Genomic DNA, 13251 nt, shown 5'->3' with positions numbered 1-13251 from the left:
ATTACCAGAGTGCGCAGGGAGTGTGCAGCCCGCAACACCAGAGCACAGGGAGCGTGTAGCCCCCTATCACCTGAGTGCAGGGAGCATGCAGCCCTTCATCACCAGAGAGTGCAGGAAGCATGCAGTTCACATCACCAGAAAGCGCAGGGAGCGTGCATCCCCAAATCGCCAGAGAGCGCAGGGTGCATGCAGTCTCCATTACCTGGAAGTGAGCAGCCCCCATCACCAGAGAGCGCAGGGAGTGAGCAGCCCCCATCACCAGAGCGCAGGGAGTGTGCCACCCCCCATCACCAGAGAGCGCAGGGAGCATGCAGTCCCCATCACCAGAGAACGCAGGGAGCGTGCAGCCCCCCATTACCAGAGAGTGCAGGGAGTGTGCAGCCCCCATCACCAGAAAGCGCAGGGAGCATGCAGTCCCCATCACCAGAGAACGCAGGGAGCATGCAGCCCCCCATTACCAGAGTGCGTAGGGAGTGTGCAGCCCCCATCACCAGAGCACAGGGAGCATGCAGCCCTTCATCACCAGAGAGCGCAGGAAGCATGCAGTCCACATCACCAGAAAGCGCAGGGAGCGTGCAGCCCCAAATCGCCAGAGAGCGCAGGGTGCATGCAGTCCCCATTACCTGGAATTGTGCAGCCCCCATCACCAGAAAGTGCAGGGAGCCTGCAGTCCCCATCACCAGAGAGCGCAGGGAGCATGCAGCCCCTATCCCCCGGGGAGCATGCAGCCCCCATCACCAGAGAGTGCAGAGAGCGTGCAGCCCCCATCACCAGAGAGCGCAGGGAGCGTGCATCCCCCATCACCAGAGAGCGCAGAGAGCGTGCGGCTCCCATCACCAGAGCGCAGGAAGCATGCAGTCCACATCACCAGAAAGCGCAGGGAGCGTGCAGCCCCAAATCGCCAGAGAGCGCAGGGTGCATGCAGTCCCCATTACCTGGAAGTGTGCAGCCCCCATCACCAGAAAGTGCAGGGAGCCTGCAGTCCCCATCACCAGAGAGTGCAGAGAGCGTGCAGCCCCCATCACCAGAGAGTGCAGGGAGCGTGCATCCCCCATCACCAGAGAGCGCAGAGAGCGTGCGGCCCCCATCACCAGAGTGCAGGGAGTACAGCCCCCATCACCAGAGAGTGCATGGAGCGTGCAACCCCCATAAGAGAGTGCAGGGAGCGTGCAGCCCCCATCACCAGAGAGTGCAGGGAGCGTGCAGCCCCCCATCACCAGGGAGCGCAGAGAGCGTGCATCCCCCATCACCAGAGAGTGCAGGGAGTGTGCAGCCCCCATCACCAGAGAGTGCAGGGAGTGTGCAGCCCCCATCACCAGAGAGTGCAGAGAGCATACAGCCCCCATCACCAGAGAGTGCAGAGAGCATACAGCCCCTATCACCAGAGAGCGCAGGGAGCGTGCAACCCCAATCACCAGGAAGCGCAGAGAGTGTGCAGCCCCAATCACCGGAGAGTGCCAGGAGCGTGCATCCCCCATCACAATGCTGCATCCCGCTGTGGTATCACTGGAGGTCTGTAGTGTGACAGAAGGCGGGGCTTGTTACATGGTGTCCCCGCCTCTCAGGGGGGCACATACTTTCAGGTCTCTCTGCAGGACAGCTTGGCTCAGGTGCAGGACCTGTAATCTAATCTCAGGTAACACTTCCTGCCAGTCACATTACAGGAGTGAGCAGGATGTCTGTATCCTGGTGGAGCGGGAGCAGCGGGCGGGACGTCCCCGGGGTTAACCCTGCACCTGCTGCACCCTGACTAGAAGCAGGTGCCACACTCCTGGGGGCCCATCACAGTTAGGGGGTCCCTCCTCAGTGTATCTGCTGCAGTCCTGGTATAATGACATATTCCGCTGTATAGGGGAGGGGCATGAGGATCATGATGTCATCGTTCCATCCTGTGATCTCATATCCTTTCCTCTCCTTCATTTCCAGGCGTCATGACGGGCAGAGTCAGCTCATTTCTTACACCCTAGACCTGTCCAGAGCCAACTCCACCCCCCTTGAAAGTGCTCCCCAATTTAAGGTAAGAGGCCCCTGCATGGTGCCCCCTGCCCTGCACAGACAGTACCGCATGCTGCCCCCTGCCCTGCACAGACAGTACCGCATGCTGCCCCCTGCCCTGCACAGACAGTACCGCACGCTGCCCCCTGCCCTGCACAGACCGTACCGCATGCTGCCCCCTGCCCTGCACAGACAGTACCGCATGCTGCCCCCTGCCCTGCACAGACAGTACCGCATGCTGCCCCCTGCCCTGCACAGACAGTACCGCATGCTGCCCCCTGCCCTGCACAGACAGTACCGCATGCTGCCCCCTGCCCTGCACAGACAGTACCGCATGCTGCCCCCTGCCCTGCACAGACAGTACCGCATGCTGCCCCCTGCCCTGCACAGACAGTACCGCATGCTGCCCCCTGCCCTGCACAGACAGTACCGCATGCTGCCCCTGGACAGTGATGTTTTCTGTAGAAGCCAATCAGATTTCATGAATAGGTGACAGGATGAAGGCCTCAGCCTCCATGCTGCCTAATAACGTGGGGCTTGCCCTTCATCCTGCGTGATAACATTGGCCTCCATCCTGTCTGATAACATCGGCCTCAGTCTCCATCCTGTGTGATAACGTGGGCCTCGGCCTTCATCCTGTGTGATAACGTAGGCCTCGGCCTCCATCCTGTCTGATAACGTGGGCCTCGGCCTCCATTCTGTGTGATAACGTGGGCCTCAGCCTCCATCCTGGGTGATAACGTGGGCCTCGGCCTCCATCCTGTGTGATAACGTGGGCCTCAGCCTCCATCCTGTGTGATAACGTGGGCCTCAGCCTCCATCCTGTGTGATAACGTGGGCCTCAGCCTCCATCCTGTGTGATAACGTGGGCCTCAGCCTCCATCCTGTCTGATAACGTGGGCCTCAGCCTCCATCCTGTCTGATAACATGGGCCTCAGCCTCCATCCTGTGTGATAACGTGGGCCTCTGCCTCCATCCTGGCTGATAACGTGGGCCTCGGCCTCCATCCTGTGTGATAACGTGTGCCTCGGCCTCCATCCTGTGTGATAACGTGGGCCTCGGCCTCCATCCTGTCTGATAACGTGCGCCTCGACCTCCATCCTGTGTGATAACGTGTGCCTCGGCCTCCATCCTGTGTGATAACGTGGGCCTCGGCCTCCATCCTGTCTGATAACGTGGGCCTCGGCCTCCATCCTGTGTGATAACGTGTGCCTCGGCCTCCATCCTGTGTGATAACGTGTGCCTCGGCCTCCATCCTGTGTGATAAAGTGGGCCTCGGCCTCCATCCTGTGTGATAACGTGGGCCTCGGCCTCCATCCTGTGTGATAACGTGGGCCTCGGCCTCCATCCTGTGTGATAACGTGGGCCTCGGCCTCCATCCTGTGTGATAACGTGGGCCTCGGCCTTCATCCTGTGTGATAACGTGGGCCTCGGCCTTCATCCTGTGTGATAACGTGGGCCTCGGCCTCCATCCTGTCTGATAACGTGGGCCTCGGCCTCCATTCTGTGTGATAACGTGGGCCTCAGCCTCCATCCTGTCTGATAACGTGGGCCTCAGCCTCCATCCTGTCTGATAACGTGGGCCTCAGCCTCCATCCTGTGTGATAACGTGGGCCTCAGCCTCCATCCTGTGTGATAACGTGGGCCTCTGCCTCCATCCTGGCTGATAACGTGGGCCTCAGCCTTCATCCTGTGAGATAACGTGGGCCTCAGCCTCCATCCTGTGTGATAACGTGTGCCTCGGCCTCCATCCTGTGTGATAACGTGGGCCTCGGCCTCCATCCTGTCTGATAACGTGGGCCTCGACCTCCATCCTGTGTGATAACGTGTGCCTCGGCCTCCATCCTGTGTGATAACGTGGGCCTCGGCCTTCATCCTGTGTGATAACGTGGGCCTCGGCCTCCATCCTGTCTGATAACGTGGGCCTCGGCCTCCATTCTGTGTGATAACGTGGGCCTCGGCCTCCATCCTGTCTGATAATGTGGGCCTCGGCCTCCATCCTGTGTGATAATGTGGGCCTCGGCCTCCATCCTGTCTGATAATGTGGGCTTCAGCCTCCATCCTGTCTGATAATGTGGGCTTCAGCCTCCATCCTGTGTGATAACGTGGGCCTCGGCCTCCATCCTGTGTGATAACGTAGGCCTCGGCCTCCATCCTGTGTGATAACGTGGGCCTCGACCTCCATCCTGTGTGATAACGTGGGCCTCAGCCTCCATCCTGTGTGATAACGTGGACCTCGGCCTCCATCCTGTGTGATAACGTGTGCCTCGGCCTCCATCCTGTGTGATAACGTGGGCCTCAGCCTGTTGTTTGCTATAACTGGAATCACAAAGGCTTTGCCGCTGCTCCATCAGGCGTCCTCCGTGAACCCTGCGCCTCCATGTCTCACCCCCCACTCTGTGTCCTTCGCGCCTCATTTACGATCAGACGAGATGAATGTGATTGTGACTCTTCCATCCGGTACAAAACGCCTCAGCGCCAGAGACACCCCCCCCCCCCCCCCCCGCTACACAAATGAGCCTCTGAAATTGGGTAGTGCGCTGACCCCTACCCCCCCATCACAGACTGGTGCTGACCCCTACCCCCCATCACAGACTGATGCTGGCCCACTACCCCCCATCACAGACTGATGCTGGCCCACTACCCCCCATCACAGACTGGTGCTGACCCCTACCCCCCCATCACAGACTGGTGCTGGCCCACTACCCCCCATCACAGACTGATGCTGGCCCACTACCCCCCATCACAGACTGGTGCTGGCCCACTACCCCCCATCACAGACTGGTGCTGGCCCACTACCCCCATCACAGACTGGTGCTGGCCCACTACCCCCATCACAGACTGGTGCTGGCCCACTACCCCCATCACAGACTGGTGCTGGCCCACTACCCCCCATCACAGACTGGTGCTGGCCCACTACCCCCCATCACAGACTGGTGCTGGCCCACTACCTCCCATCACAGACTGATGCTGGCCCACTACCTCCCATCACAGACTGATTCTGGCCCACTACCCCCCATCACAGACTGATGCTGGCCCACTACCCTCCATCACACACTGATTCTGGCCCACTACCCCCCATCACAGACTGATGCTGTCCCACTACCCCCCATCACAGACTGGTGCTGGCCCATTACCCCCCATCACAGACTGGTGCTGGCCCATTACCCCCCATCACAGACTGGTGCTGGCCCACTACCCCGCATCACAGACTGGTGCTGGCCCACTACCCCCCATCACAGACTGGTGCTGGCCCATAACCCCCCATCACAGACTGATGCTGGCCCACTACCCCCCATCACAGACTGGTGCTGGCCACTATCCTCCATCACAGACTGATGCTGGCCCACTATCCTCCATCACAGACTGATGCTGGCCCACTATCCTCCATCACAGACTGATGCTGGCCCACTACCTCCCATCACAGACTGGTGCTGGCCCACTTCCCTCCATCACAGACTGGTGCTGGCCCACTACCTTCCATCACAGACTGATGCTGGCCCACTTCCCCCATCACAGACTGATGCTGGCCCACTACCCCCCATCACAGACTGATGCTGGCCCACTACCCCCCATCACAGACTTGTGCTGGCCCACTACCCCCCATCACAGACTTGTGCTGGCCCACTACCCCCCATCACAGACTGGTGCTGGCCCACTACCCCCCATCACAGACTGGTGCTGGCCCACTACCCCCCATCACAGACTAGTGCTGGCCCACTACCCCCGTCACAGACTAATGCTGGCCCACTACCCCCCATCACAGACTGGTGCTGGCCCACTACCCCCCATCACAGACTGGTGCTGGCCCACTACCCCCGTCACAGACTGATGCTGACCCGTTACCCCCCATCACAGACTGGTGCTGGCCCACTACCCCCCATCACAGACTGGTGCTGGCCCACTACCTCCCATCACAGACTGGTGCTGGCCCACTACCCTCCATCACAGACTGGTGCTGGCCACTATCCTCCATCACAGACTGGTGCTGGCCCACTACCCCCCATCACAGACTGGTGCTGGCCCACTATCCTCCATCACAGACTGGTGCTGGCCCACTACCCTCCATCACAGACTGATGCTGGCCCACTACCCCCCATCACAGACTGATGCTGGCCCACTACCCCCCATCACAGACTGGTGCTGGCCCACTACCCCCCCATCACAGACTGATGCTGGCCCACTACCCCCCATCACAGACTGGTGCTGGCCCACTACCCCCCCCATCACAGACTGATGCTGGCCCACTACCCCCCCCCCCCCATCACAGACTGATGCTGGCCCACTACCCCCCCCCCCCCCCCCCATCACAGACTGATGCTCGCCCCTTACCCCTCATCACAGACTGAGGCTGGCCCACTACTCCTGACACTATAGCCTGGTGCTTCACCGTGACACCCCATGTGCCAGGACCCCCCAGCCATGACATCAGAGCTGTTTGTCATGTGATCGCCAGGCTGCGGGGCTCATCTGTCACTTCTATTGTAGTTGGATAATTCTCACATAATGGGAGCAGAGAACAAGAGCCGCGGCTGACACCTGACCCCCCGACAGAGGAAACCCGATCCCCCAACCATGGAGACCCCTGTAAATCGCTAGCGTCACCTCCACCTGACAATAGTTCTGTCTGTACCTGGAAAAGCTGGGTGACAAGTCTGGGAATGTGAAGACCCCCAATATTATACATGCGACTGGTGCCCTGATGAGAGTCGGGAGGAGATATGGGGTGTTACATGGAGGTGTTATATTATATGGGGGGAGGGGGCTATATATATTATATTGGGGGGAGGGGGCTATATTATATTAGGGGGATATGGGGGCTATATTATATAGGGGTGTGATATGGGGGCTATATTATATAGAGGTGTGATGTGGAGGCTATATTATATAGGGGTGTGATATGGAGGCTATATTATAGAGGGGTGTGATATGGGGGCTGTATTATATAGGGGTGTGATATGGAGGCTATATTATAAAGGGGTGTGATATGGAGGCTATATTATATAGGGGTGTGATATGGGGGCAGTATTATATAGGGGTGTGATATGGGGGCTATATTATATAGAGGTGTGATATGGAGGCTATATTATAGAGGGGTGTGATATGGGGGCAGTATTATATAGGGGTGTGATATGGGGGCTGTATTATATAGGGGTGTGATATGGGGTATATTATAGAGGGGTGTGATATGGGGGCTGTATTATATAGAGGTGTGATATCGGGGCTGTATTATAGAGGGGTATGATATGGAGGCTATATTATAGAGGGGTGTGATATGGGGGCTTTATTATATAGGGGTGTGATATGGGGTATATTATAGAGGGGTGTGATATGGGGGCTGTATTATATAGAGGTGTGATATCGGGGCTGTATTATAGAGGGGTATGATATGGAGGCTATATTATATAGGGGTGTGATATGGGGGCTTTATTATATAGGGGTGTGATATGCGGCTATATTATATAGAGGTGTGATATGGGGGCTGTATTATATAGGGGTGTGATATGGAGGCTATATTATATAGGGGTGTGATATGGGGGCAGTATTATATAGGGGTGTGATATGGGGGCTATATTATATAGAGGTGTCATATGGAGGCTATATTATAGAGGGGTGTGATATGGGGGCAGTATTATATAGGGGTGTGATATGGGGGCTGTATTATATAGGGGTGTGATATGGGGTATATTATAGAGGGGTGTGATATGGGGGCTGTATTATATAGAGGTGTGATATCGGGGCTGTATTATAGAGGGGTACGATATGGAGGCTATATTATATAGGGGTGTGATATGGAGGCTATATTATAGAGGGGTGTGATATGGGGGCTTTATTATATAGGGGTGTGATATGGAGGCTATATTATAGAGGGGTGTGATATGGGGGTATATTATAGAGGGGTGTGATATGGGGGCTGTATTATCTAGAGGTGTGATATGGGGGCTGTATTATAGAGGGGTATCATATGGAGGCTATATTATAGAGGTTTGATATGGAGGCTATATTATAGAGGGGTGTGATATGGGGGCTGTATTATATAGGGGTGTGATATGCTGCTATATTATATAGAGGTGTGATATGGGGGCTGTATTATATAGGGGTGTGATATGCGGCTATATTATATAGAGGTGTGATATGGGGGCTGTATTATATAGGGGTGTGATATGCGGCTATATTATATAGAGGTGTGATATGGGGGCTGTATTATATAGGGGTGTGATATGGAGGTATATTATAGAGGGGTGTGATATGAGGGCTTTTATATAGGGGTGTGATATGGGGGATATATTCTAGAAGGGTGTGATATGGGGGCGATATTATATAGGGGTGTGATATTGGGGGTATATTATATAGGGGATTGATATTGAGCGCTGTGTTATATAGGGGTGTTGTATTAGGGGTATATTATATAGGTTGAGATATGGGGGGGCTATATTATATATGGGTGTGATATAGGGGATATATTATATAGGCATGTGATATCGGGGACTATTATATAGGAGGTGTGATATAGGGGATATATTATATAGCTGTATGATATGGGGGATCTATTATATAGGAGGTGTGATATAGGGGGATGTTATATAGGCGTGTGATATAGGGGATATATTATAAAGCGGTATGATATGGGGGATATATAATATAGGGGTGTGATATGGGGGCGCTGTATTATATAGGCGTGTTGTATTGGGGGATATTATAAAGGGGTGTGATATTGGGGGGCTGTATTATATAGGGGTGTTGTATTGGGGAATATTTTATAGGGGTGTGATATTGGGTGGCTGTATTATAAAGGGGTGTGATATTGGGGTATATTATATAGGGGTGTTGTATTGGGGGCTGTATTATATAGGGGTGTTGTATTGGAGTATATTATATAGGGGTGTTGTATTGGGGTATATTATATAGGGGTGTTGTATTGGAGTATGTTATATAGGGGTGTTGTATTGGAGTATATTATATAGGGGTGTTGTATTGGAGTATATTATATAGGGGTGTTGTATTGGAGTATATTATATAGGGGTGTTGTATTGGAGTATATTATATAGGGGTGTTGTATTGGAGTATGTTATATAGGGGTGTTGTATTGGAGTATATTATATAGGGGTGTTGTATTGGAGTATATTATATAGGGGTGTTGTATTGGAGTATATTATATAGGGGTGTTGTATTGGGGTATATTATATAGGGGTGTTGTATTGGGGGCTGTATTATATAGGGGTGTTGTATTGGAGTATATTATATAGGGGTGTGATATTGGGGTATATTATATAGGGGTGTTGTATTGGGGGCTGTATTATATAGGGGTGTTGTATTGGAGTATATTATATAGGGGTGTTGTATTGGAGTATATTATATAGGGGTGTTGTATTGGAGTATATTATATAGGGGTGTTGGAGTATATTATATAGGGGTGTTGTATTAGAGTATATTATATAGGGCTGTTGTATTGGGGTGTATTATATAGGGGTGTGATATTGGGGGCTGTATTATATAGGGTTGTATTGGAGTATATTATATAGGGGTGTTGTATTGGGGGCTGTATTATATAGGGGTGTTGTATTGGAGTATATTATATAGGGGTGTTGTATTGGGGTATATTATATAGGGGTGTTGTATTGGGGTATATTATATAGGGGTGTTGTATTGGAGTATATTATATAGGGGTGTTGTATTGGAGTATATTATATAGAGGTGTTGTATTGGGGTATATTATATAGGGGTGTTGTATTGGAGTATATTATATAGGGGTGTGATATTGGGGTATATTATATAGGGGTGTTGTATTGGAGTATATTATATAGGGGTGTTGTATTGGAGTATATTATATAGGGGTGTTGTATTGGAGTATATTATATAGGGGTGTTGGAGTATATTATATAGGGGTGTTGTATTGGAGTATATTATATAGGGGTGTTGTATTGGAGTATATTATATAGGGGTGTGATATGGGGGGATATTATATAGGGGTGTTGTATTGGGGTGTATTATATAGGGGTGTGATATTGGGGGCTGTATTATATAGGGTTGTATTGGAGTATATTATATAGGGGTGTTGTATTGAAGTATATTATATAGGGGTGTGATATTGGGGGCTGTATTATATAGGGTTGTATTGGAGTATATTATATAGGGGTGTTGTAATGGAGTATATTATATAGGGGTGTGATATTGGGGGCTGTATTATATAGGGTTGTATTGGAGTATATTATATAGGGGTGTTGTATTGGAGTATATTATATAGGGGTGTGATATTGGGGGCTGTATTATATAGGGTTGTATTGGAGTATATTATATAGGGGTGTTGTATTGGAGTATATTATATAGGGGTGTTGTATTGGAGTATATTATATAAGGGTGTTGTATTGGAGTATATTATATAGGGGTGTTGTATTGGGGGGCTGTATTATATAGGGGTGTTGTATTGGAGTATATTATATAGGGGTGTTGTATTGGAGTATATTATATAGGGGTGTTGTATTGGAGTATATTATATAGGGGTGTGATATGGGGGGATATTATATAGGGGTGTTGTATTGGAGTGTATTATATAGGGGTGTGATATTGGGGGCTGTATTATATAGGGTTGTATTGGAGTATATTATATAGGGGTGTTGTATTGGAGTATATTATATAGGGGTGTTGTATTGGGGTATATTATATAGGGGTGTTGTATTGGAGTGTATTATATAGGGGTGTGATATTGGGGGCTGTATTATATAGGGTTGTATTGGAGTATATTATATAGGGGTGTTGTATTGGAGTATATTATATAGGGGTGTTGTATTGGGGTATATTATATAGGGGTGATGTATTGGAGTATATTATATAGGGGTGTTGTATTGGGGGCTGTATTATATAGGGGTGTTGTATTGGAGTATATTATATAGGGGTGTTGTATTGGAGTATATTATATAGGGGTGTTGTATTGGGGTATATTATATAGGGGTGTTGTATTGGAGTATATTATATAGGAGTGTTGTATTGGAGTATATTATATAGGGGTGTTGTATTGGAGTATATTATATAGGGGTGTTGTATTGGAGTATATTATATAGGGGTGCTGTATTGGAGTATATTATATAGGGGTGTTGTATTGGGGGCTGTATTATATAGGGGTGTTGTATTGGAGTATATTATATAGGGGTGTTGTATTGGAGTATATTATATAGGGGTGTTGTATTGGAGTATATTATATAGGGGTGTGATATGGGGGGATATTATATAGGGGTGTTGTATTGGGGTGTATTATATAGGGGTGTTGTATTGGAGTATATTATATAGGGGTGTTGTATTGGAGTATATTATATAGGGGTGTGATATTGGGGGCTGTATTATATAGGGTTGTATTGGAGTATATTATATAGGGGTGTGATATTGGGGTATATTATATAGGGGTGTTGTATTGGAGTATATTATATAGGGGTGTTGTATTGGAGTATATTATATAGGGGTGTTGTATTGGAGTATATTATATAGGGGTGTGATATTGGGGGCTGTATTATATAGGGTTGTATTGGAGTATATTATATAGGGGTGTTGTATTGGAGTATATTATATAGGGGTGTTGTATTGGAGTATATTATATAGGGGTGTTGTATTGGAGTATATTATATAGGGGTGTGATATTGGGGGCTGTATTATATAGGGTTGTATTGGAGTATATTATATAGGGGTGTGATATTGGGGTATATTATATAGGGGTGTTGTATTGGAGTATATTATATAGGGGTGTTGTATTGGAGTATATTATATAGGGGTGTTGTATTGGAGTATATTATATAGGGGTGTTGTATTGGAGTATATTATATAGGGGTGTTGTATTGGAGTATATTATATAGGGGTGTGATATGGGGGGATATATATATATATAATTAGGTGTAGTGGACCCCGGCTGTAGTCCCCGTGTAGCCGCTCGCTCGCTCGGTGGTCGCGGTGCAGACAGGTGGATGGAGCCGGAGCTCCCGCTGCCTCCGCCCATTACCTGCCCGGGGAGGAGGAGGCGGCGGCTGCCCGGAGCGGAACCACCTGCAGCCGGGATCCGGGGAGCGCTGCACGATGGCCGGGAGCAGCAGCGGAGCCTCCCGGGGGGACGAGGACGGCGGCTACATGGACGAGACATCGTGTGTGAGTACGGGGGAGGGGGATGGGTACAGGACCTGCAGTCCTATGTAACAGCACAGATAACAGTGATACTCTCACCTGCAGTCCTATGTAACCCCACAGATAACAGTGATAATGACACCTGAAGTCCTATGTAACCCCACAGATAACAGTGATAATGTCACCTGCAGTCCTATGTAACCCCACAGATAACGGTGATAATGTCACCTGCAGTCCTATGTAACCCCACAGATAACAGTGATAATGACACCTGCAGTCCTATGTAACCCCACAGATAACACAGTGATACTCTCACCTGCAGTCCCATGTAACCCCACAGATAACAGTGATACTCTCACCTGCAGTCCTATGTAACCCCACAGATAGCAGTGATAATGTCACCTGCAGTCCTATGTAACCCCACAGATTACACAGTGATAATGCCACCTGCAGTCCTATGTAACCTTACAGATAACAGTGATAATGCCACCTGCAATCCCATGTAACCCCACAGATAACACAGTGATAATGCCACCTGCAGTCCTATGTAACACCACAGATAACACAGTGATATCTCTGAGTACAGATAATGTAGTAGATGTCACCTGCAGTCCCATGTAACCCCACAGATAACACAGTGATAATGCCACCTGCAGTCCTATGTAACACCACAGATAACACAGTGATATCTCTGAGTACAGATAATGTAGTAGATATCACCTGCAGTCCTATGTAACAGCACAGATAACACAGTGATATCTCTGAGTACAGATAATGTAGTAATGTCACCTGCAGTCCTATGTAACACCACAGATAACACAGTGATATCTCTGAGTACAGATAATGTAGTAATGTCACTTGCAGTCCTATGTAACAGCACAGATAACACAGTGATATCTCTGAGTACAGATAATGTAGTAGATGTCACCTGCAGTCCTATGTAACACCACAGATAACACAGTGATATCTCTGAGTACAGATAATGTAGTAGATGTCACCTGCAGTCCCATGTAACCCCACAGATAACACAGTGATATCTCTGAGTACAGATAATGTAGTAGATGTCACCTGCAGTCCCATGTAACCCCACAGATAACACAGTGATATCTCTGAGTACAGATAATGTAGTAGATGTGCCCTGCAGTCCTATGT

The 13251-nt window shown here is 50.0% G+C and overlaps 1 protein-coding gene across 8 annotated transcripts in view; it reads left to right on the top strand.

Moving 5' to 3' along the window:
- RAP1GAP (RAP1 GTPase activating protein) overlaps positions 1-13251 on the top strand; it is a 101265-nt gene that overhangs the window by 51872 nt on the left and 36142 nt on the right. For 5 of the 8 annotated variants that reach the window (XM_069946891.1, XM_069946882.1, XM_069946888.1 and 2 more), the window contains one exon: positions 1927-2017. The exons of 2 other annotated variants lie outside the window; for them this stretch is intronic. In XM_069946891.1, the coding sequence (XP_069802992.1) occupies positions 1927-2017 (91 nt within the window). Of the gene's footprint in view, positions 1-1926; positions 2018-12015; positions 12124-13251 lie in introns of those variants that run through there. One more of the 8 variants, XM_069946884.1, reaches the window with a different exon arrangement.

Source organism: Dendropsophus ebraccatus, chromosome 12, assembly GCF_027789765.1.
Source record: "Dendropsophus ebraccatus isolate aDenEbr1 chromosome 12, aDenEbr1.pat, whole genome shotgun sequence".
In the NCBI taxonomy this organism is placed as follows: Eukaryota; Metazoa; Chordata; class Amphibia; order Anura; family Hylidae; genus Dendropsophus; species Dendropsophus ebraccatus.
This window is presented reverse-complemented; position numbering and strand designations above follow the sequence as displayed.